Source organism: Panulirus ornatus, chromosome 18, assembly GCF_036320965.1.
Source record: "Panulirus ornatus isolate Po-2019 chromosome 18, ASM3632096v1, whole genome shotgun sequence".
Taxonomy (NCBI): Eukaryota; Metazoa; Arthropoda; class Malacostraca; order Decapoda; family Palinuridae; genus Panulirus; species Panulirus ornatus.
This window is the reverse complement of record NC_092241.1, coordinates 57,412,827-57,440,123: the sequence shown is the minus strand read 5'-3', so window position 1 is coordinate 57,440,123 and position 27,297 is coordinate 57,412,827. Positions and strand designations below refer to the sequence as shown.

The following is a 27,297-nucleotide window of genomic DNA, read 5'->3' as shown; positions in this document are numbered from 1 at the left end:
TACAGTAGGGGTGAGGGTCAAGTCAATTGGGAGGTGAGTTTGAATGGAGAAAAACTGGAGGAAGTGAAGTGTTTTAGATATCTGGGAGTGGATCTGTCAGCGGATGGAACCATGGAAGCGGAAGTGGATCATAGGGTGGGGGAGGGGGCGAAAATTTTGGGAGCCTTGAAAAATGTGTGGAAGTCGAGAACATTATCTCGGAAAGCAAAAATGGGTATGTTTGAGGGAATAGTGGTTCCAACAATGCTGTATGGTTGCGAGGCGTGGGCTATGGATAGAGATGTGCGCAGGAGGATGGATGTGCTGGAAATGAGATGTTTGAGGACAATGTGTGGTGTGAGGTGGTTTGATCGAGTAAGTAACGTAAGGGTAAGAGAGATGTGTGGAAATAAAAAGAGCGTGGTTGAGAGAGCAGAAGAGGGTGTTTTGAAATGGTTTGGGCACATGGAGAGAATGAGTGAGGAGAGATTGACCAAGAGGATATATGTGTCGGAGGTGGAGGGAACGAGGAGAAGAGGGAGACCAAATTGGAGGTGGAAAGATGGAGTGAAAAAGATTTTGTGTGATCGGGGCCTGAACATGCAGGAGGGTGAAAGGAGGGCAAGAAATAGAGTGAATTGGAGTCATGTGGTATACAGGGGTTGACGTGCTGTCAGTGGATTGAAGCAAGGCATGTGAAGCGTCTGGGGTAAACCATGGAAAGCTGTGTAGGTATGTATATTTGCGTGTGTGGACGTGTGTATGTACATGTGTATGGGGGGGGGGTTGGGCCATTTCTTTCGTCTGTTTCCTTGCGCTACCTCGCAAACGCGGGAGACAGCGACAAAGTATAAAAAAAAAAAAAAAAAAAAAAAAAAAAAAAAAAAAATAATGCAGCTGTGTTGTAGAGACCTTTTTTGTTCATTAAATGGGGATAATGCAAACTACTGAAAGATGCTATCAGTGCTTTACAAGGATATTCCAACCATTATGTATGACATTTTGAAGTATTACCTATGGCTATAGGGGTTAATCATTAACTGCTGGTTGTATGTTATGTATGGTAAATATTTATTCATATATAACAATTCTCTGTACAACTGTTTGTAGCATGTTACAGTCACTGTTTGGATTTTGCATGACAGTTCTGCATCTTTGATTTTCTATCTTCCAATAAATGGATATACAGTTCACTGTGATTTGTTATAAAATGAACTTTTTACAAGTGACTCTTATTTATCGCTTTATAAAGCAATAATTAAGATTTCTTATCAAGAAAACTGACCTATATGTTATCTAAATATTAAGTGTTGTATGCACAATTTTGGTTTCTAACCATCCCATACCTTTGAATACTGAAAAACCAATAGTGGTTAAAAAAAAAAAAAAAGAGTTGAAGCATTCTGCCATTGCAATTTGGACTAAAAAAGGTATTTTGTGAAAGAATATACTAGGGCTGGGTACTGGTGGACCAACACATGCAACACATGTTGATAAGCCCAAACCATAGTGCAACCTGCTGACAAGCTTCTGATGTATTAACCACTAGCAATGTGTCTGTTATGATGGTTTACATTATTGTAGAAAAAAAGTTAAAGACTGCAAACAACAGTATTGTGACTGCACAATGGTGAAAGCCATTTGGAAACCAAATCAAAAGTACCTTTGTGATGGCATGATTTTAATCATCACTTACCCTGTATACTTTTACTGAATGTATTTATAGTTATCAAAAATGAAAAAAAAAAAAAGATTTGAGGAGATATGTGTGAAGTTTATGATTCATTCTTTATTGGTACACTAACCAGCCCTAGTAAACATGACACAAAGTAGCAGTAAGAGAGAATTGGACAGGAAAAAATTACAATGAGAAATGGAACACAGTAATCTTGATGAATAGTATGAGGCCTTGGAAGGTTCTTAGACCACTGTAATGGTGTTACAGGGTCAATATGACTAAAGAAAGGACAATCAATAGTTGAACACCCTTAGTTCAATTTACATAAAATCACAAACTTGACTGACAAACTGATGAATTACATCAACAATTTTCATTAAACAGGAATACAGTTTATATGGACCATCCTGAAGTAAAAACTATCAACAATATAAACCTTAACAACAGGAATAATATATATATATATATATATATATATATATATATATATATATATATATATATATATATATATATATATACATATATATATAATCACAGTAAAAGTATTTTGCATTACCTCTGATACAGAGCAATATACAGTGTGAGAGTGACAAGCATAAAACCTGTACATATCTTTTGTATTAAATATTTGTCTTTCCTCACGACACACATTACTGTTCAAGTTACAATACTACGTTAACAAAGTACCTGGTTATGGTTACCAGTGATAATTCACTTATATGGGTCCCACTCACTGTTTGAAATAAATGTTTTCTAAAAAGTAAACATATCAACATCTTGTATTCTTGGCATCTCCTACCAAGATATATGTGCAAAGACTCAAGCAGATATGATATATTGTAAGCATAAAGTTTACCATGTCTTAGGAATTATGGAAGTTCAATGCAGTTAGCACAGACCACTTATTACCTCTGTGTCTAACTGAACACATAAAATAGACTGGGAATATCCTACAGTGAGGAATAGGTGACCTGAAGCAATGGATCTATCTATATACCTCTGATGACCATGTCCTATGGGAATTCCCACTTATCCCTGTCCTTACATGCCTCCCTCGCATACACCATTCCATGCATTCTTCTGCCATTTTGCTTCCTTCAGTACTCTTCTACTCTGTTTCCCCATGCAAAAGGGGTTGTCCTCTCCCACCATTATCTTTAACCATATTATCATACACTCTCCTTGTAAATTCCCCATCTTGCATTCTTTCCATGTGCCTACACCACCTCAAAATATTAAGTTTCACCCAAGTATGGCTCTCCTTAATTCATTCCCTTCCATACCAAATTGTTGTATACAATTCATTCCCTTCCATACCAAATTGTTCATACAACCTCATTTCTTTCTTTATTTCATTTTGTCACCACAAGCTCCACTCAAATAGCTCATTTCCACAGCCTGGATTCTTAACTTCTATGACTCATTCTGTGTCCATGTTTTGGCTGCATAGGTCAAGGTCAATTGGACTATGCATGTTCCTTAATCCTTTCTCCACTAACATGCTTACACTTCTACCCTTCATTATTTTATTCATGGACCCAAGACTCTTCTACCTGTACTGCTTTCACCCTTATCTCTCTTTCCATATCACCAAACTTACATAAGATAGCTGCTAAACACTTAAATTCTGTCACTTCTTCCAGTCTTTCTCTCCCATATACAGCTTCATACACTTTCTTTTCTCACTCTTTAGGGAATTGTAAAATCTATACTTTCATTCTGTTTCCCTTCAAACACCATTACTGTACTTTCACTTGCATTTATTCAATCGCCTATATTCAAACACATTACAAAATAATATTTACGATCTTCTGCAACTCCTCTTTACTCTCAGCAAACAACACAGTATCAGTTTCTACTGAAAAATAAAGTATTGGTCAAGATAGGTAACAGATTGGAGTAAGTGGCTAAGAATGAAACCAGGGTGAGACAAGGGTGATAGGAACTCATAGATGTTTCTTAATGTCAAAGATGGAGTGATAAAGGTGAACATATTGGAAATCTAGCCTGCAGAGTAAGACTAACAATAAAGCATGGAGAGAGTTGTAGATCATGAACACAGACAATATTGGGTGAATACACATATGAACTTCAGGGTACTGTAAATGTTTAGAAATGAATGTTAGATGAGCAAGCTATGTTAAAATCACTAGACAGAATTGTAGCATATGAGAAACAGGAGTCAGAGTGTGGTGTATAATCAGATGGCGAGAGGTTGAAAAGGGTTGCATAGGACTGTTCTGCCCTCTTTGATATATGAAAGTAAATAACGGATATGGAAGAGAAGAATGACTGAGACAGCAAACTGATAGATTCCCAGAGATTTTGATGTGGAGTAGGGAAGGTAGACAGAGTAAGATACTGTGTGCTTTATTTTTCATTCCAATATTTGGACTGACAATAATGTACCGGTACCATATTGTATATTTTAGGACATTTCATTAACATTTCATTTGAAAAATATGACACGACATTTCCCTTAAGAACATGACCCTTCTTTACCCACTGCATCCTATGGTAGAACTGTTTTCATTGTGCACTTTTTGCTTGCACTGTATTATCTGGGAATGCATCTCTAATGGAAGGTGGGATATCTGTACTAACTAAGAAAGAGATTTAGTAAAGGTTAGACTTTTGAATAGGGAGATATCAAACAGTAGCAGAAAAAAAATGAAAGCATAAGAAAATATATGGGTGTTGAAAGAGAAAAATATAATGCATGTCTATTGTTGCTACCTACTACTTCTATCTATTGCTCTTACCATTTAGCAAAAGTCAGAGCTAGCACACACCACAGGAAAATCTAAAGTTATTGAGAATGAGTTGTGTAAATAAGTGTTGTCAAGTGCTATGTGTGACAAGGAGAGCTTGCGTCTGTGGACAGAATGCCAGCAGTCCATGTGTGGGTGAGGTAGACAGAAATGACAGCTAACTGGGTCACAAGAGTGCAAAACTTGACAACCTCAATACTGGCTCATTATGCAGCCATCACTACAGACAATATTTCCTTCTACTGATCCATACCGAATAAGCTATTTATCAAATATAGTAGTAGGGTGAAAATGTATCTTCTACAGAGATGACAAACTATCAAATGTATAAACACTCGATCATATATATCCTTACTTTATGCCCCATATTAGCATTTCTGTCGATAACCCAAAAGATCTGTCATAAATACTTGTCAGTCATCCTATCTTTGGTTTTCAATATGTCTACAGTAACACAGTCCTTTAACCACACAGCCCATATTTCATAGCTCATCAACCTTCTTCAAAACATCTACTGTTCTGACCATGGTATCCTCTTTAGAATATCCATTTTAACTTTCCCTGTAGGTACCAATGTTTCATTTAATTAATCCATGTCTGTTTGTACTCTGCCATCCAACATTCTTGCTGTACATGTATTATCTTCCATGGTACTTTCAGATGCTCAAGTAACTAGACTTCACTTGAAATAAAACATTTCCTCTGATATCTGAGCTCCCATTTTGCTATTCACACTGAGCATGACAAATATTCATAATTTAACACAAAAAACTCTTCATTAGCCATATATAAAACTTTGCTTTTACACATGACCATGAGAAAAAATCATGCATAATACTTTTTTCTTTCACATACTTTCTAGTTATCTGTTGCTATAATTCACCGAAATTAATGATACCTTATGAGCAAAATAAATTCCTCACCCCTGACTTCCTCAAAATTTCTCATTACTCCAACGATGGCAGTGAAGAACCTCATTAGCAGTATATATCCTTGTCTGCTTCTACCTTTAACCTTTAATAAATCACATAAATTTTCTACCACAGGCATTGTAAACTCTTCCCACAGAACTGTTTCCCTGCCTTAGGTTGCGCTTGTCTAACCCATTTCTCCTCCTAAGTTCAAGTTTTCATGCTACAAGGCCACATAATGGAAATAAGCTAAACATAAAGCTGGGTAATGCATTACCAACCCAAACATCTAAGGCACACAGCATGAAACCAAACCAAATGTACCCACAACTATACTAAAACAAAATTTCTATATCATATCACAATCTCTTCACAATCACTGCACTTTTTTTTTTTTTTTTTTACTTGAGCCCTAACACATCACCTCTCACATGACCTAACCACCAATGCAACATGTCTCGAGGTACAACAAATCTACTGAGTTCAGTTTGCAAAGAAACTCAACCCTTGACCCATGTCATAACTTCCTCCACAGATAAACCCAACTAAACCTCTTTTTAAGACAAGAATTTATTAGTATCTGATGCATCATCCTTTTTTCCAAAAACAACCCATAAATTTTAAGTCTGGAGTGCTTTGTTTCCTCTCTGCCACCTAGATACCAGCAAAGCTCCAAGCCTGGATGATATTCTTGTAGTTTTGAAAGCCTGTGCCAAGAATCAGCTTCAATATTTTTAAAAATTTTCAAATGTTTCTTCACTGCTACTCTTCCCCTACTCATGAAAAGTTGCTCATGTAGAGACCATCCTTAAAAAGAGGTGATGTTTCTTCATCAAATTCCACACCATTAGCCATTACTTTAGTCATCTTAAACAGCAAGGATGCTATCTAATATCAACAAAAAATTCAGCATCTATTAAGCTATAAACTATCTCAACCCATGTATGTGGTTTGCCCTGTTTACTATGAAGATCTATCTCTCCTCAAACACAACTGTGATTCTGCTCCAGATAAATCATGTGAATCTTCTCACTGAGCTAGACACATCATCTTATGAAAAACATTACGGAAGAAAAAGGTTACTCTACACACCAGCAATGCCAAGTAGACTACTGACAAGGAAGACCACACAGTGAGTCTTGGATAGACTATCCTACTATTACAAAATGTGCAGACCGTACACCAACATCCACCTAGAGGAAAGATATGCAGAGATCACTGGCTTCTTAAAAACATCTTTAAAAGTCTGGTAGCTTCTTCTGTGAGTTAGGGACAATTCCAGCACATGAATATAAGGTTGATGTTTAGGGATGTTTGTGTTGTAGGAGGAGGAGAAGGAAGACAGTCCATTGCTGGTAACTATAAGACCCTCTTCAATGAATATCATAAATGATGATCTCTTTATGATGACTAACCAAGAGATATAGCTAAGGTACCAAAGAGTGGAGCTCTTCCCAATTTCATCTGATGTTCTGGAACAGGTAGATGGCAGAATGAGTGTAGCATCTTGTAAAATATAAACGTATGGGTGTGTAAGAGTAACACATGCCAAGATGGATGGGGTAAACCCAGTAATTTGAAAAACTTCCAAGTCCAGAATGTCTCTTCCTAATATCTACTGTTTGAGTGGGTCATTCATTAACATTATCTGAAACTTAACCCTCTCTATGTGGAAACTGAGTTTTACCCACCGTACATTCCTGAAAGTAGACCTGACTTTTGTCTACTTTAGATTCCATATGGGGCCCAACTTACGTTTCAAATACTCAAACTACTACATACATCATTTGTTGGTTTACAATTAACTGCAACTTACATCATACAAGGCAAAATTTCTTGACCACTATTTTGAACTGAGCACCAAATTTAAATTCAACACTACACCAAGATAAAATACAGATAAAGGATTGAACTTGTCAGCTTAATTAACTTTTACTTTTGAGGAAAATCTATTTCATAAATAAATAATTATGGCAGACAGATTTGTTCTTTTGTAAGTTTAATTACTATGTTTTATTGGTCTGTTTGTCTTTCTTATCAAGAACATATATTTCTCTGTATCAAAATTATCTCATTCTCTGACCTAACATTATTTACCAATTTTTATGGATACATAAATTCGGCTAGTAAGTGGCTGTGTTGTCTCAAGTTCTCATCAGTCAGAGGTAGTGGTCCTCCATTTTTAAGTTAGCTGGGATAGCATGGGCATCTGAATGCTCTAATCAATGCCATCTCATTGTCACTACATTTTTCTTTTTTTTTTCACAGTCAATCACTGTATCCTGCATTAGTGAGGTGATGCACGGAACAGATGAAGAAAGGCAACATCCACTCACATCCACTCACTAACTGTCATGTGTAATGCACTGGAACCACAGCTCTCTAGCTACAACTAGGCCCCACAGACCTTTCCATGTTTTATCCAAGACACTTCACATGCCTTGGTGTGGTCCAAAGACAACACAAATTTCTATAAGATGGATAAACACTACATATATTTTCATTTTCATACATATTAGCCATTTTCTGCATTAGTGATGAAGCATCAAGAATGGAAGACGGAGCCTTAGAGGGAAAATCCTCACTTGGGTCCTTTTGCTGTTCCTTCTTTTGGAAAAGTAGAAACTGGAGGGGAGGATTTCCAGCCTCCCTCTACCACCCTGTTTAGGCGCCTTGCAGGGTGGGGAGGGGGTGAAGGTTCTGGGAGTGATTAAGAATGTGTGGAAAGAGATAATGTTATCTCAGAGAGGTAAAATGGGTATGTTTGAAGGGATAGTAGTTTCAACAATATTATATGGTTGTGATGCATTGGTTATAGATAGTATCATATGAAGGAGGGTGAAAGGACTGAAAACAAAATTTTTGGGGACAATATGTGATGTGAGGTGGTTTGACTAAGTAAGTAATGAAAGGGTACGAGAGATGTGTGGTAGTAAAAAGACAGTGGCTGAGAAAGCAGAAGAGGGTGTTTTAATATGGTTAGGTCATATGGAGAGAATGAAAGAGGAAAGGTTGACACAGAGGATTTATGTGTCAGAGGTGGAGGGAACAAGGAGAAGCAGGAGACCTAACTGAAGGTGGAAGTATGGAGTGAAAAAGATTATGAGCAATGAGGGCCTGAACATGCAGGAAGGAGAGAGGCATGCAAGGAAAAGGGCAAATTGGAATGATGTGGTATACCAAGTCTGAAGTGCTGTCAATGGACTGAACCAGGGCATGTGAAACATCCGGGGTATGTAAACCAAGGAAAGGTATGTGGGGCCTGGATGTCGATAGGGAGTTGTGGTTTCAGTGCATTACTTGATGGATGTTTCTTTGCATTAGCAAGGCAGTACCAAGAAACAGGCAAAGAAAGGCCACATTCTCTCATATACACATATTTATACATATATGCACATACAAACATTATGTGCATATATTTCATATTCATCTATCATACTTGATCGCTGTTTGTACCATGAAGCTACATCGCTAATGTGAAAAATGGCAATCTAGTATGAGAAAAATACATATGCTTGTCTACTGAATTGGGTAAACTTAAAGTTAACTGAAAAATTAACTCAATCTTGCTGATCACTTCAGCAAAATTTCAATCAAGTTAACCAATATTCAAAAAATGACCATGTGAAGTTGATTAACTTAACTGATTACTTGAAAAAAAGTTAATTAACTGCCCCAATCCTACAGTGTACGTATGATTGCCTGTCCTCGAGCCTGGCACCTTTGTCATAGTATGGAACCGGCCATAAGTCTTTTATATTGTTTCATAGCTGCTTAGGTGTGTTTTATAAGGCTGTTTGTAAGTACATGTAACATAGGCCACACATTTTCTGTTTATCTCGTCAGAGGAATGGGTTTTTCAACACCTCATGCTTCATCAGGTTATTGACACGTCACCTTCATGGCCTTCCTAAGTTAAATAGACTCAGCTTTTCAGGGATGAATGACATTAGAAGGATGACCAAACAAGTGTCCTGCCAGTACATCCTAGAAATCTCACTTGTGGGCATATTTTCTTGCTTCTGTGACAACTTCTTACGACCTATGTTTAGTTACTGGTAGAAAAGATATCACCAGGAACAGAAAGAGTGAAAATATCACTAAAAACAAGGAAAGCAAGCAAAAATTGGATACCTACATTCTTAACAACATGGAGTAAATGAGGTGGCAAATTATGTGCACCTGACTTCAAAGACAATACCATGCTGCAAAAATAAAGATATATTTACCACAAATAAGGACTAGGATTTGTTCAACAAATTCTGCAAATATAACATGAGGCATGAAAGCCTTGTTTCAAAGGGTAATTGTCAGATTTTTCTACACTGACTGTTGAGTGCTATTGTCCTCAACCCAGATACTTATTAAATTAAATTCCTTCCCAGTAACTGTCTAGTATGCATGAAGGATAGGAAATTTCCTTTTTCCAAGATTCATCCCATCTAATGTGCAGACACACTGCCCATGTAGCGATGTGTCTCATCCATCCATCCACCCCGTAGGTAGCAGTGTGCTGCACTTTCACTGCTCAGACACGCATTCTCACACCCTTAAAAATAGGGAAAGTGTTAGATGAGTTTATCAAATAAAGAAGAAAACCTCTCATTCTGATCAATCAGCAGATTGAAGTGGAAATGCAATATGTTCGCCAGAATGATGTAAATGTACTTGTGGGTGTAAGGCAGGTACCGTAAAGGACAGCAGGATCAAAGGTTAGAAAACAGAGTGATAGCTTAATGTGTATGCCTTTGATACCTCTGACTGCAGGATCGTAATTCATGAGAAAAAAATTATGGTTTTGATATTTTTTGTGCACCTCTTAATGGAAAAAAAAAAAGATTTTGATGCTTTTCCTGCTGAGTGGAGGGGAGGAGGGGGGGGGATCATATCAAAAGATCTAAGTATGTCTTGACTGAACATTTCCATCTCAAAAGTAGTGCTTAGTTATTGTCTCCATATTTTTTTTCCTAAACAGGTTGTAACAACTCTCTAACTTCTTTTATTTCAATATTTGTAGTTGGCTGGTCCATGGTGTAAGCAGCTTTTTGATGCGCTTCCCCTCTCTTGCTATGGTTTCCTCCTTAACTGTGCGTGCGTGAGTGCATGCGTGCGTGTGTGTGTGTGTGTCTACATTTTCTTTTTAACCTTGTTAATTTAGTTATAACATAATCAAGTTCCTAATGACTCTGTAACACAATGATGGCTATAGTTGTATAGCTTTTCATTCATATATAAATCTGGCACCCATGAGACATACTAAACCAACATTTGATTCCAGAGACACCTCTTTCATTAGTGGTCAGGGGTGGGGAAGTTGATGCCAGAAAATGTGGTTGGTGGTAATGGTAATGAAGAATTCAGACCCAGCCCCACCTGTAAGGAATATAAAAGCTTTATTAAATATTTGTGGAAAAAAGATATAATTACAAAGGCATTATCAAAAGATATTACAGATAACTATTCATAATGATTTATCTAGAGAAAACAGTAGTTGTCAATATCCTTAAAAAGCAATAATCACAATACACATTTTTTTTTTGTTTCATGTTAAAGGTTCCAGTTACAGACAAAAGTCCACATCAAGGCTGGACCTTAACAGGGATACAGAGGGGGTAATGAATGGCAAAAAGAAGAGGGGAAAGGTATTCACGAATTTTGGAGGAGGTAAAAAAAAGTTGTCCTTTAAAAAATGCTGGGGTATAGTTCCAAACCTATGAGATGTAGGGAAAAAACAGTTATTAACAGCTCATCCTTGATCATGTAACACAGCGACTCGCTGAGTATTGTGTGGTCTAGATTGTGGCAGGGGCACACAAGCAGCCAGCTCGCAGGAGCAAAAACCAAAGCACTACCTACAACAGAGGGAAAGAGTAATTATCTACAGAAGAGGAAAACGCATAATCATCTTTTTTTTTTATGCTGGAGGCTCCAGCCAAAGACAAAAGTCCACATCAAAGCTGGGTCTTAATTGAAATATAGAAAAATTAATGAATAGAGAAAAAGAGGAGACAAGGGAGAGTAAGTGTGAATTTTGGTGGAAGTGAAATACTAGTCTTTTAAAAAATGCCAGGTCATAGTTATTGGGAAGGAGATGAGATGGTTGAGAGTTCCAAAGCTTTGAGGTGTAAGGACAGAAACATTTATCAAAATGACCGATACCAGAGTTGCCAACGTTCACACAATAATCATGTGATGCAGCAGCTTGCTAAGCATTGTGTGGTCTAGCTAGTGGTGGAAGCACACAAGCAGCCAACTCTTAGGTGCAAAAACCAAAGTAATACTTCAAGAAGAAAGACAGTGAGCCAACACTGCAGCCTAAGGCATGTGTGGTCAAGTTTTGACATTAGCCTGGGAGAGTTGATAAGTTGGAGTGCTTTTGACTCAACTCTGAAGTAAGGATGAAGAGCTAAAACCACTCTGGAGGTGAGAGCAGTACTCCATACAAGGACAGATCAATCCTTTGTATAGATGCAAAAAAGTGTTAGGAAGAAATTATGACATCTAAACAGGACTCCCAGTTTCTAAAAGACAGACTTAGCTATTTCTGGAATGTGGGATTTTGAAGATAGATCTGATGTAATAGTATGTTCATTGGGAGGTGGAATTACAGAAGTGTTGAAGGAGAGAGGAAAGTTGAGGGGGATTTTTTTGATAGAAAGATAGGCAGAAACTGGCTCTTGGAAGCATAAACCTTAACTAAATTTCATCTTCAGCACTAAGATATCCTGTCCATGTCTCAGTTTATACAGGAAACTGTGCCAAAATAAGATGCAGAACAAGTTAGAGAAGAAGGATCAAAATTGAAGAAGGTGGAGATATGCAGTGTTCAGTTGTCAGCTTATGAGTGCTTTTGGTTATCTGTGTAAGAAAGGATATCACTGATAAAAAGGAGAAAAAAGTACGAGATAGACAGAACCTTGAGAGACATTGCTGTTGATGGAGAAATGGAAAAGGCTGATCCATTGACAACCATGGACATAGAGTGGCCTGAAAGGAAGCTAGATATGAGGGAAGCCAAAAGAAGGAACTTAAAGAGATGAGACCCCGATGCCACACTCAGTCAAAAACTTTGGATGTATCAAGGGCAGCTACATAGGATTCCCCAAAATCTTTCAGGGATGATGACCTGACATTAGTAAGACAGAAAAGAATATCATCAATGGATCTCAACTAGTGGAAGACATATCAGCGATCTGAGAGAAGACTGAGATTCAAGATGTCTAAGGGTATGGGAGTTGAGAAATGATTCAAATACTTTGGAAATGGTAGATGCCAAAACAACAGGATGATAGCTAAAGGAGTCAGAACAGTCATCCTTCTTAGGGATGGGATGTACCAATGTACTTTCCAAGAAGAAAGAAAAATTCTGGATTTTAAAAAGAAACAGAACATATGAGCAAACAGGTGTGAGTTCAGAGGTACACTCTTTCAGTGCATGGGGATGGATGCCATTAGGACCATAAGCCTTGCTTGAGTCCAGAGAGAGAAGTGCTTTTCTGACATATCAAAAGGAGATCATAGGGAAGGGCTAAGGATTACTAAGAGGAGCATCAGGGGGTGAAGGAATGTTAGTCATCCAAGGTAGAGGTAGAGGAAGAGGGAGAGACTGCTACAGTACCGTCAGAACTGGAAAGTGAAGGAAAGGTAGAGTGACAAGTTGTTAACACATTGCCCTTGACTAAGAACCAGAAGGGCCTATCTGTGGATGAAGGGGAGAGGATACTGCACTTCTTATGAATAAAGGAACACTTTGCTCACGAATAATGTACTTGGAATGATTATTGGCAGTGACAAATGCTGAATGGGAGATGGATGAAGATGTTTTCCAAGCCTGATTTGCATGATCCCTTCTCTGAATGATCTCAAAGTAGGAACAGGTGAGCCATGGATTGGAAGAAGTGGTCATCTTGGAAGAATAGCAGACAAATGCTTCCATTCCCGCAACAATGACCATAATAACCATTTAGCAGAGACAAAAGTATCATCATATAATGACTAATTTTCCCAAGAAAAATTACCAAAGAATTTTCTCAAGTTATTCCAGTCATTTTTCTTGATATGCCAATATTTACATTTAGAAGGGAATGTTTGAGGGGTAGGTGCCATTAAAATAGATGCATTTATGAAAGTGTGTTCAAATGAACATGTTGGGGATGAGATTGTGTAGGTACAGCATGAAGGATTACAGGTGAAAAACAGATCCAGAATATTAGGAGAGTGGTCACAGTGGTCAGGAACATGGGTTAGAAACTTCCATTGCAAAGTAAAACATGATGTGTGGATATAAGTGGGAAATATTTTTGTGTAATTCTTGTAACCATCCTTACCAATGAACTACATAATGGGACTTTAGCACATTCCAGACTAAAAATAGTATCGCATACTATGAAAGTGATAATGTTCCTGGAGATAGAGAGATAGAACAAACCCTACCCCATGCATGTCCTCTGTGTCACAGAATGATTAAGAGGTGGGAAATGGTTATCGAGCACGAAAGTTGAAATCATGAGAGGGAATTACTATGACAGCAAACAATATCCTAACAGTTATGAAAAAAGATATTAGGAGTTAAACTGTAATTCTTTACACAATTAAATTCAAAGCATTTATTCCTCTATGAAAAAAAAAAAAAAAGTAATTCAATAACATCTGCAAATATCTAATTAGGAATGCCTAAGTTTTCAGTGTACTTAGAGTTTGTGGGAAAGATTCTCCCCCTTGCTGTTAAAAGGCCTTTCTTTCCAAGCCTTTTATCAACGCAATTCACAGACTGATGGAGGTCCATCATTACCTGAGATATTCCATTCCCTATAGGAACAGTATGAACTGGCCCTACAGCAAATGCTTCATTTACATAAGGATGCTGTTGTGGATTAGCATCATTTACTCAATCTGCCAAGATGGATTAATTCTCAATGTAGAACAAAAATAATGACTCATCCACAGTTGGCAGCTGATGTTTTTTTCCCAAGAATTCTTATGTATCATAATCACTTTAAGTGGAATACAAGTCTCTGTAGATAAGAGAAAATCTGATAGTGTCTACTGCTTTAAGGGATACAATAAAAGAGTGTATCAATCAAGTCCCTGAAAAATGCTTGCAAGTTTATTAGAGCTGTAAAACTCCTCTTGATCATTTGATGTAAATGGCAGACAACCAACACAGATTTAATTAGTTGAGAGGCTATTCATTGGAGATATATGCTATAAAGAGGGAGCAGGGCTGTACATGGAGCTTTTCCATGATGGGCTGCCTGTGTCACTTCCTACAGATATCAAAGAAGCATGGTGTGGTGGACTTCAATGTGTTTTGATGTGCCCAATCACCATGAGGAGGAAATAGCATTATCTTTCTTCATACCTACTTAGCTCTTACTTTACTGAGGCAGCACTGGGAAATGAACATTGCCCTCATGTGCATATATAAAACCTCAACGTGTCAAGTATAATGCACAGTATACATAAAAATAACTTCTTTCATGTTCATCTCAACTCTACAAAATGCATTTAACTTGCCTGATGATGTGGAGGATGGGTGAAGATATTATTCATGGAGTTATTGAGCACAGCAGGAGGTAATCTGTTTGCATCTGATGGAAGTCCCTTGAGTGGCTCTGAAGGTGGGAGAAGTGATGAAGGCATGGGAGGTAGGCGGGCCTGACTTGGTATCGTTGCACTGAGAACCTCATTGTTCCCAAGGCCTCCACCACGTGATGATGATCCCATACCCCCACTGTTATCTCCACTCTGAAAACATACCTTGTATAAGATTTAAGAGCACTATGAAAGTTGCCTAAGCATTCTGGACTGTTGGTCTTACTCTCTATTTTATGAAAACTAAACTATCACTTCCTTACATACACTACAAACTATCCTTCTCATTTCTGCCCTTTCTTTCTATTAAAATCCTGGCCTTGAAGAGTGCTTTTGTCTGTGACTGGAGCCTTTGCCAAAGAACAAATTTGTGAATCCACTGAACAAAGGAGCACTAAGCTCAAAAATGCATAGACTAAGGATGATTAGGTAAAATCAGCACTTTGCTATGGCATGTAATACCATAATAGTAATAAGAAGTGAGATATTATAAATGCAGTTGTCAATAGCTTAATCGATGAGGGCACTTCCTAAAGAAGTGTTATAACTCTGCATTCATGCTCCTTGTACATGAGATCAAAAAGCTAAAAATGTAAGAACTTAGGAGACAAAGAGAGCATTAATTACTTATGACAGAATGTAAAGTGAAAGAAATACAGCATACTACCACTACCTTGGTGTTCACTGAGTAAGGAACGTCAAATTACCTTAATCTTTTAAAAGTGCTCGTACATCAAGTATCTAACTTGTTTGATAAGCCTGTTGTGAATCATTATCTAATTGGGATACATATTCCATTTTCTTTGGATATATTTCACAAGCATTTTTGCAAGATATGAGAAATAATTAAGTAGATACAGGCTAAAAGAGTTCTAGAAAAGCTCATATTCTGTATGGCTCAAGTGGTGGTGTCAATTACTAACACTTCCTAAAGATACTTTCAGAACTGCAAAAGAATCAGAATGCAAATTAACTATATATAAACCATTTGATTTTCTGCTGTTCCTAGTATGTATCAAGTTCTTTATTCACTTTCCAAGATAATAAAGCTCTGTGTAATAAATAAAAGAACACTAATTTGCCATAGTGAATTCTTAGTTACCCATTTCCATATTTCTTCTCACAATTAACCTTCATTTTCTTATACCTTTAATCCCAAGGTTCTTGAGAAAATCAAACTTGAATAAAAAAAAATTGGAGTGTAGATACAAAGAAAAACAGCAGTAGCACAAATGTAACTAGTCTATAGCTCAACATTTCAAGAAATCCATTCCCATTAACAACATGGTTCATTTCAGGATTAATGCTTTCATAAATTCTAACTACAAACTGGATAAGAAAAAACTGAAATCAAAGAACCTGATCATTTACAAAACGAAGCACATTTAATCATTAATGTTCTTAACATATGAACATAATAAAAACATAATGCAGTGCTGTCCTGTCACATTCATTAACTTTATGCAAATTTTTTCATGTCCTCACCTTCCCATCTATTTCTGGGATGATGCTTGTTAAATTGAAGTTTGACAATGATGATGAAAGATGTGGAGCGGCAGGAGGTGCCATGTTGACTTGCTGACGGTCCATCATACGAAGAGGACTGAAGGGAACATGGCTGGGAGGTGCCCCAGGTGGAAGCACTACAGATGACCCTGTTCGTGTACCTGGAGGACCAGTAACTCCTCCTGCTCCTAACTGACTCGTACCACCTGTTCCTGTTCCACTGCTGCTGCCAGGATACTGAGCAGTGTTGATGGACATAAGGTTATCAGGGCCTAACAGGAAATTACCTTGGTGACGAGGAGTAGTTCCAGGAAAAAGATTCGAATGAACTAAAGTAGGGTCATCACATGGTGGTGTGAAGGAATGAAGAGAAATGTGGGCAAGGGTTCCACCTTCTAAAAGATTAGCAGATCCACCCATTCCACCTCCTACCATATTTGTTTCTGTATAACGTGGTCGTTTGCTACTAACTCCAGAGCTGCTCCCAATTCCATGATTACTACTGCTGCTAATACTTCCAACAACACTGGTGCTTGTACCAATATTACCACTACCACGGTTTGAATTTGACCTTGAGTATGCTACTGTTGATGAAACAGACGATGAAGGAACAAGCTGCATGTCAGCATGAGGTGCACGAACAGCCATTGCACCACTAGCTGCCCCCATTAATCCTCCTCCGCTACACACATCTTGTGGGTCCAGAGGTAGGGGAAATGTTGGATTTGGAGGGAAATTACTCTGGTCAGCTGGAAACTCATGAAAACGTGGATATGGCCCTGTAGGGTGTGGAGGTGCCATGATATCACCAGATAACATAGAAGAGGACGAAGGGGGCAAGTTTTGATATGGATAACCTGTAGGCATGTAGGCCATGTTGCCACCATATGCTAATGACCCAGAGGACTGAGTGTGTAACTGAAAATTATAGTCAGGGTTGCATCCACTCTGACCACTCCTATCATGACCTGTATACCCAAATGATGTGTTTGGCACAAAATTTTTCATTTGCTGTGGTGTGTAGTTGCTCTGGTACATTTGATTAGGTGTCATTATAGGGTAGTTTTGGTTGGCTGTGGGTCTATGTGTAGCTCGACCATAATTCTGTGTGCTTAGAAGAGCTTCTGTTGAGTAATTGTGCCCTTGTTTGTGTGATGATGATTTATTACCCCACATCACAGCTGGAACTGAACCACTGTTACCCTGTTGGGAGCCTCTTGCAGGACTTCTACGGCGAGATTGAGAATCACCCTGAGAACTATTTTTGGTACCTCCAGTCCCACGAGACTTGCTATCTGATTTTCTGCTGCCAGATTTGCCACGTGGTGCATCTTTTGATTTATCTTCAGACTGAGATGTTGTATTGTCCTTTTGTTGGCTAGTAACAGTTCCCTTCCGTGGCTCACTAGAATGGCTTACCAGATGACTTACAGAAAAGTATCGAACATGTTCTGATGATGGCTCTGGGCGCATGGGTGCATGATCATCTGTAGTTTCTAGGAATGGTCCTGGCATGTGCATAGGTGGGTTGTGAGGAAGGCGAGGATCAGGCATCATACTGGGGTCTGGTGGTAATAATTCTCCATGCTGATACTGATGCTGCTTTCCATAGCCATAACACTGATGCCGTCCCTCTGATCTTGGGGAGTGGGGTGCTTTACGACAATAGGTATTATAGTCATATGTAGGAGGTTGCATGTAACTAGGGGCAGTGACCATGGGAGGATGATATGGCATCGGTACCATTCCTGGCTGCTGTGAGGCTTGCATCACCACTCCAGGTAGCTGTCCTGCTGTACTTTTATCTCCCAGAACATCTTCGACTTCACCAACAATTGAACTGCTTATGCCTGGCACAATATTGCTGTTGTGAGAGTGCAGTGAATGCCCTGCCACTTGTTGCTGCTGAACAACAGGATTTTGTTGCTGTCGCTGTTGTTGTGCAAGTTGTTGTGTTTGAGACTGTTGATGTTTTTGAAGAGCAGCACTCTGATTCATGTGAGATTGGTTACTGTGAGTTGCAGTTGCATGCTGTTGTGTTCTGTGATGTCCTGGATGTTGTTGATGCTGCTGCTGCTGATGCTGTTGTTGCTGTTGTTGTTGCTGTTGTTGTTGTTGTTGTTGTTGTTGTTGTTGCTGTTGTTGTTGTTGTTGTTGTTGTTGTTGCTGCTGCTGTTGTTGTTGTTGCTGCTTCTGTTGTTGCTGCTGTTGTTGATGTTGTTGCTGCTGCTGTGGTTGAGTATTACCTGATGGTGGTGGTTGTTGTCCCTGCTTCAGACCAGGTTGGTACTTTGCAACAGGTTGCTGATGTTGCTGTTGAGAGTGGGTCTGAGACGGCAAAGTTTGTACACTAACTGGTGATCTTTGAGTTCCAACAGGGTCCTTTAATTGCTGTTGCTGCTGCTGATGGCCATGGTGTTGCTGTGGCTGCTGCTGCTGTGGAAGATGCTGAAGAGACGGAATAGGTTTCAAATGAGTCTTCTGTTGAAACTGTTGACTTAGCTTGTCACATTCAAGTCTAGAACTGGTGATGATCTGCTCATTTTTTCTTGGAGGATTCTGGTTCACATTATTGGCAACTTGAGTGCTCTGTTGTGATTTGGTGGCAGGTAGCTGATGCCCTGATGCAAGTTCTGATGAAGTAGAGGAAATGACAGCAGATGATTGAGTTACACTGTCTGTTGCTTGTGAAGCTGAAGTTTGCTGTTTTGGCAGCTGCTTGGAATGTGGAAGGTCTATCAACTGAGAAGGACTATGTAGATCAAGCTGTTGTTTTTTTGAACTATTATGGAACTGTCTGTCATCTATAGATGTACTCTTCCTTCCCAGGTGCTCTGCTGATATAATTTCTGGATGGATATCTACTTTTGACTCTTGTATTCCTTTGCCTGATTGTTTCAACTCTCTCTGTGGACAGTTTTGCATCCTTGAAAGTTCTGGATTAGCTGTATTTTTTTCTTTATCACATTCAGATTTCTGCTGTATACTGTGAACATTATAAGCATTACTATTAATTTTCTGTTGAACACCTTGATTTTTTTGAGACTCCTCCAGTGTTATAGTTTCTCCCTTTGAGCCCTGAACAAGCTGTTCTACAGAGTCTCCACTCAAGTTCAACAGCATTGCTGGAGTATTTCCTTCATCCACCAATGAAACTGATGAATTTCTTGAAACATTCTCTACAGGATGCTCCATGATTTTAGAAACTGAAGAGGATGTCTTTTCTTCACATCCTTGAGCCTTCTCCTGAGCATTCTCTTCAAGTACAACCTGTGCAATCAATGCTGATGTCTGTTCTTGGGGGTTATTTGATGGAAGAGATATTTCTGGGGATTCTAAATGTGCCTGAGATACAGAGACTGGTGCCTCACCTACTGAAAACAATTTGCTGAGAGATTTGGTTTGTGCATCAGCTGATTTGGAATCAGGCATTGGTTTATGCTTTCTTTCAGAGGAAACTGAAGCTGAAGAGGAAGACAGTGATCCTGAGTCCCCAGATGTAACAGAAACAGAATTGTTGTCTTTACATTCTTCTGAACGAGTAGATTTAACTGACTTCGTCTCTAAATGGCTTCTACTGGATGACTCTGATTGATGTGCTGACACTAAGGTGTCTTCAAAGGAGTCTAGGGGAACTGCTATCATCTGGGTAGCACTATGAGAAACTTGGTTTACACTACTAGTTGTGATAGCTGATTCCCTAGTTTTTATATCACTGATGGTTGGTCTTGTGCAACTTTCATCTTCCAATCTTCCTACTGACTTTCTTTGTGATAGCAATGACACTGAAGCACTAGTCACAGGCAGTGCTACAGAAAGTGTACAACTAGACCCTGTATCTACTGATGATGAGGAAACCTTAGGAAAGTGTGAGAGGGCAGTATACGATGAACCTACAGAACTTGATTCTCCAGCAGCATTCATTTTAGATCCATGTGTGCTATACACTGGAGATGTATTTGGAGGATCTTCATGACTAAAAGAATCTGAAGGCAGAGATGATGTCAAACTTGCCAAAGTCATCCGTGCGGTTGAGCTGGTGTATGTTACTGTTGAACATGACAGGAGAGATGCAGAATTTGAAGAACTTCCAGGAAGGATACCTAAGGACTCCTGTGCACTGGACAAGGAGCTTGGAGCAGAGGTACTGGTAGATGGTAATGACTGCAAAAATGATGCTGAGAAGACTGAAGATGTAGACAGGGGAATGTTTGAAGGTGATGAGAATAACACTGAGCTACAGGTCACTACTGGTACCACAGCATCTGAGTGGGCAGAAGTTGAAGACACCCAAGATGGTGTTGAAGGTCCTGTTAAAGAAAAAGAAAATGTAGATGGAGAAGCCATCTGATATGAAGCTGAGAGTGACACTGAGCCAGATGATGAAGATGAGAGTGGAACAGAAGATGACAGGGAGACAGCTGATGAAAAGGAGAGTGGAACAGAAGATGACAGGGAGACAGTTGATGAAAAGGAGAGTGGAACAGAAGATGACAATGAGATTGGGACAGATGATGACAATGACATTGGGAAAGACATTGCTGAAGATTTAGAAACAGAGGAAGAAAGAGACAATGGGACAGATGATGAGGTTGTAAAGGGGATCAGAGAGGAATGTGAAACTGAAAGAGATGATGCCTGTGTAATATGGGCAGGGGAGGAAAATGAGAGTGGGTGAGATGATGATACTGAGACTGGGAGAGAGGATGGGAATGTAATAGGGACAGAGGAAGAGTGTGAGTATGGGACAGACGAAGACAATAACATGGGGACGGACGATGCCAATGTCACAGAAGTAGGGGAAGGCAGTGAGACTGGGACAGATGATGAAACTGAGACAGAGGATGCCACTGTGATAGAAACAGAGGAAGAAAGTGTGACAGGAAGACCTGATGCTACAGACTTAGGACCAGGTGGTGATGATGAGACAGGGATGGATGATGGCAATGATGTAGAAAGAGGAGAGAGTAAGACAGGGATAGATGATGATGATGATGATGCAGAAACTGAAATGGAAGATGATACAGGGGTAGAAAGAGGAGAAAGTAAGATTGGAACAGATGATGATGAAAATGAGACAGGAATAGCTGAAGAAAGTGAGCTACACTGAGATGATGATAATGAGGTAGACAGAGATGATGACAATGAAATAGGAGTTGGAGGAGATGACAGTGAAATGGGGACAGCAGCAGGTGGAGTAAATAAATTAGGTAATGTTATGAATGGCATGGTGTTACTAACATGCAGAGCTGAAGTTGTGCTAGAGGAGGTACTTGTTAAAGAAGAACTCACAGTAGTTGGAGATATGGAATGTGATGACAGAACTGCTGATGAACAATGCTCTGCTGATAGGGATGGGAGTTGTGGGACAGCTAATGGTGGAAGAGCTAATGAAAGGGAATGTGAAGTCGATGGCAAAACTGAAGAAGCCCTATGAAAAATGGATGGTGGTGGAAGAGAAGGAGCTGAGGGTAAGGGCAACTGGCATATTGCTGGTACCGATGATGCCTTTGGTAAATTTTCTCGTGAAAGCAAAGGTGTTGTTGTAGAGGGATACACTGCAGTGGGAAGTATTAGTGGAGTTGATACTCTTGTATTCTTGTATACAGTAGATGTAACCACTGCTGAATGTGGTTCTGGGAGACCATCTGGTAGCTCAGCAACAAATGGATTACTAGATGTAGCTATAGAGTGAGTAGGAATGTCCCTGAGGGGTGACTCTATATCTTCTGGTGGTCGAGATGACAAGCAAAGGGCTGTAATACTGTATGAACTGCTATTAAGGGAACTCTCAGTTGGACCTCGAGAGGTTACTGCACATCCTAGTTGAGTAAGGTCAGGAGTAACTGCCGATTCTTCCTGGGTTTGTATTGTGTCAACTGAAGTTTCATTTGAATTGTTTTCACTGGATGGTACAAGACTAGTTTTGCTCTCACTCCCTGTGTTAGCATTACTTATGTGGTCCTCCACACCATCATCATGTGCCTGTGACTCTGGCTGCTTGACTTGTTTGACAAAACTTTCTGATGTTGCTCCTGGGGAGGAAGGAGGAGTAAAATCACAAGATCTAGGGTCACTCTCATCTATTGATCGCAACATTTCTACAAGCCTATCATCTGCAGGATTGCTTGATTCTATGCCAGATCCACGTATGTTCTCTGCCATGACACAAGGCATATCAACTCGAATATCCATGATATTTCCCAGTGGATCTTCTTCTACACAATCCATTATTCCAGCTGAATGTACCAAGCCAGTCAGAGTGGATGTGGATATTTCTTGAAGATCTTGGCCTTGCTCATCAGTAATTTCCACTTGGTTGATTGGTAGAGGTTTTGAGGTTGGGTCTAAAGGCTGCAAAGTATTCAATGAAGAATTCAGCTTTGATATTGTAGACACTCCTGATTCATAATCAGATCTACTTCGCTTTGCTGGTCTGTTGTCACATCTCTCTATGGACAGCACTCGCTTTGATTTTGTTAGTGTTTTTGAACTGAGGTGAAGTGGGTCTTTTTTGATAGGAGAAATCTGTGACTTGGAAGTGGAATTCACACCTGTAGATGGCCCAACATGTGATGCACCCCGAGAATGACAAGTGGAAACTGCTTTGCAAGCACAAGGTTTAGGTGCAATTGGTTTCAGCTTTGATGGCTGAGAGATTGTGGCAATGATGGGCTGTGATCGAAGGACAAGTAATGGGGAAGTATTCATCATCTTCATAATTTTCCCACCTTGAAGAATGGGTGGAGGCACTCCTGTGGACATGATAGGTACACCTGTTAGTGAAGAAGTGACATAAGTAAGATGAGAATTGTCAGCAATAGGTGGTACCAGCTGGATTGTACTTGATCCAGGGTTACCACACTGTAAGAAAACTACCTTTTGTCCTTTATTGTTTCCCCTACTTTCTCCTTGTACTTGGAGGGTTACCATCTGTGGTTGACTAGTGTAAGAATTTGATGCTTGTACAGGAAACACAGGTGCAGTAGACACAGGGTGAATTGGAAAGTCGGGTGCAGTAGAAACTGTGTGAATTGGAAAGTCAGGTGCAGTGGAAACTGCTTGAATTGGAAAGTCAGGTGCACTAGACACTGGTTGGTTTTGCATTTCTGGATGCACTGTGACTTGCTGCACATCTTGTACAACTAAACATGTTTCAGAGGATGACAGCATACGTTCTTTCATTGCATTTGTGACTTTTGATGATTGTTCTGTCTCTAGCTTTACATTTCTTGTTAATGAAGTAGACTTTGTGGAGGCATTATTTGCTGGTTCCTCTTCATCTTCTATAATACTTACAGTAACAGTTCCTGTGGTATCAACACCTTCTACAATAATTTTTTCCTTTGAATGATCAGTTCTCTGCGTTCCAACTTCTCTTACGCAATTTTGAGGCAAAACAGTAATTTGCTCCTCTACACAATTTAGATGCAAATTTGACAATTTTTCAGTTACACAGTTCTGAGGTAAAATTGTAACTGGACTGGCTTTGCTGTCAATCAAAGGAGCAGCAATATCATCATTATTATCCTGACCAACAGGAGGTAACACTTTTTGTGAAGTAGGAATACTGGTATAAACATTTTCAGAATCCGAATTCATAACCGATGAAGTTGATTCTTTCTTTCTTTCAATATCATTTCCTAAACTAGTATTAACATGATGAGTTAAACTACTATGAACTGTGGAAGTACTATTTTCCTGTCTATTGATAATGGGTGGAACTCTGGCATTAGTTTCATTTATAAACTTCTCAGCAGGCAGGTGTGTATTTCTATGACCGTCATCATCAGAGTTTTCATGCGAGTCATCTTGCAATGTGTCATCAAGACAGTTGGAAGCTGGGTCACCTACCACTATGCGGACACGCTGACTGTAAGATGCTTTCTTGACTGAAGCATTTGTACAGCTATTCTGGACACACGTTCCTGTTAAATAGGCAACAGAAAATAGCAAATAAGTTGAAACAAGACTTACAGAATTATGTAGAGAAACATTACTCTAAAACAAGAGATCCCATTAATTTTCTCAGTGTACTCGTTAGCTTTTAGCTTATGCATGGGCAATGATAAGGCGGAGCAATGGGGAACTTCCTCCCTTGGACTGTATAGTAAACTGTTAAAAATCATATAATTCACAATACAGTATTAATGAAAAAAATCAGACAGTATATTTCTCTTCATTCATGCAGTATAAATTCATCCTTCAAGGTGTTTGAATTAATTCTAAATGCTGACTATATTTACTTATCAGTGTAATAGAAATTGCCATATGTCACCATTTTGACAATCTTAACCCCATTTGAAATATAACATATGGATGCCCATGGCCATGTCTAGCTGGAATATAATGGCAAGAGTATTTTTGTTGAATGAGTAATTCCACTACCAAACAGGGAATGAGCCACACGTAAATAGGTAAATTCAGCATAGCACTGGCACATTAACTGAGACAAAGCACTGGTAAGCACATTTAGGCGCTCCAAAGCAAATACCTGATGACAGAAAATGATCCATGAGAGGAGACTTCCCGGATTTTGATACATCAAAGACAACATTATTTAATTCCATATAGTTTCTTAGATATGAGAGAGAGAGAGAGAGAGAGAGAGAGAGAGAGAGAGAGAGAGAGAGAGAGAGAGAGAGAGAGAGAGAGAGAGAGAGAGAGAGAGAGAGTGAGTCAAAATTAGTTCAAAGACATTTAAACCAGTGGGAGTCAAAACTATAAAATGACATTTAGGTTTAGATAAGTTTCCCTTATCAGGACTGGATGAAACAGCACGTTTACATGAGGACAAAAAGAGTTAACTTTCAGTGATAAATGAGCAAAAAAAAGCATGAGTTCAAAGGCACACACCTTGAAGATAGGAGAGGAGCCTTTTGGGATGAAATTTTCACCTGGCTGTGTGAAGACCTTGTATCAAAAGAAATAGCAATTGCACGGCAAATCTGGAGGAATGCAGGCTCCTTATACACAGCTCAGTTAATTTCTTTCCAATCACCAAACCTTTTACAGCATCTCCAATTCTTCTCCCTTGGATGATCATTTTCAACTTCAGTACTTCAGTTTTCCACTGGCCATCCAAAGTACTGAATTCATTAACCATCTTCTTCAATGACACTGATATTTCAGAAAGCCTCCCTACCTCTCTCATATATCTCCACCCATGATTCAGCCAACAAATGTACATCACCTTCATACAATAACTTTAGTAGTTCTTATTCTGTTCCACTAGACTCAGATGTATCCTACAATCATCCTACCGTATTCTTATCTCACATAATGCCCCAACTGTAAAAACATTAAACAACTATGAGATTATAAAGCCCTGAAGCACTTCCACTCATAATTCAATCTTACACAAGCACACTACTTACACTATAAAAGCTCTCAATATAATTCAGATGCCTCACCCATTAACTTCATCAAATGTAAAATGTCATTCCACAACAGCTGCAAACATTTTCTTTTATCTAAAACTTAATCTACTATTTGTTTATTGGGAACAATCTGGTATACAAAACCCATTATCTCCTTAAATCCAACTTGTTATTCATCGACAACAAGTTCAGTAATCATTTTATCCTTTTAAGTTCTGTTGAAACATTGTTCTATTTGACTATAAAACAAAATGAAAAAACAATTTACCAGGTATAGTGTATATAATATCTCCAGTGCCATCATCAATCTCGATGCGAAGGCCAGTTTCTTGTAATAACTTCACCAACAAGGCATTTCGCTGCTTTAATGCTGCCACTTGCTTCATTAATCGTCTTACTTCACGTTCTGTTGGAATAACACACACACACACATATAGATGAAGACAACTAAGTATGAATATGTACATGTGTATATATGTATATGTCTGTGTACGTATATGTTGATATGTATATGTAGGAGCATTTATGTATATATTTGTGTGTATGAGTGGATGGGCCATTCTTCGTCTGTTTCCTGGTACTACCTCACTGACATTTGGAAACAGCGATTAAGTATAATAAATAATAAATGATTTATATTCATAAAGAAGTGTCATGCAAAATCATCCCCAAAACTTGGTCAATGAACCATCACATCCTAAAGGCACAAACTGAACAACAAAACTTAAATGTTCCTGCACATGAAAACCAAGAAGCTGCCAAATCTATTTCAAGAATGCATGTGACACTAAGTCACAGGGTTACCTAATGAGGTCCTACTCAATGCCCACTCATTGTATTCCCAGGGAACTTACTGAGGTATTACTTGATAACCAGACTAAAGAAGAAGAAACCTCTTTTTCTACTTGAATAACTTGTTAACAGAGAGCTCTGTGTATCATTTTCCCAGTAGATAGGAAGCACAGACATCAAACAGGGAATGTGGAAAGAATGTAAGATGGGAAGTTTTCAAGGAGAGTATTTAACAGTACAATTAAAGGAGTTGGTGCAATAGTAAGACCACCTGTGGCATGGTGAAACAGAGTGGAAGAGTACTGGAGGGAGAGATATGGGGGAAGAATGCGTGGAATGGTGTAAGCGACAGAGGCATGTAAGGACAAGGATAGGTGGAGGCTCTTCTGCCTTGGCCATCCCCTTGATTGAAGTTTCCCAAGGGAATGGGTGTAAGAGATATAATCAGACAGGCAGATATCAAACAGAAAGCCAAAGCATCTAAAATAAAAGTATTCCTTTTACAAATAACTCAAACAAATGCCACATGCTGGCTTGACCTGAATCCACTAATCAAGACAGTCACCATCTCTACTGATAGCTTACTGTACTGCAGGAAAGAGACTTTTCTCTCTCCCTAAGTTTGCATGTCAGAAATGGAGTAGCAAACATTTATAACAACCAAGCATATAGAATAGTTATAA

The 27,297-nt window shown here is 39.0% G+C and overlaps 1 protein-coding gene across 1 annotated transcript in view; it reads right to left on the bottom strand.

Annotated features, from left to right (window-relative positions):
- Nucleotides 1–931: 931 nt before the first annotated feature.
- LOC139755149 (uncharacterized) overlaps nt 932–27,297 on the bottom strand; it is a 39,777-nt gene continuing 13,411 nt past the window's right edge. The window contains exons 3-6 of the mRNA XM_071673301.1: nt 26,091–26,228; nt 16,422–24,370; nt 14,859–15,089; nt 932–10,715 (exon numbers count right to left, since the gene is read on the bottom strand). Coding sequence (XP_071529402.1) covers nt 10,635–10,715; nt 14,859–15,089; nt 16,422–24,370; nt 26,091–26,228 — 8,399 coding nt within the window. The 3' untranslated portion in view covers nt 932–10,634. The remainder of the gene's footprint in view (nt 10,716–14,858; nt 15,090–16,421; nt 24,371–26,090; nt 26,229–27,297) is intronic.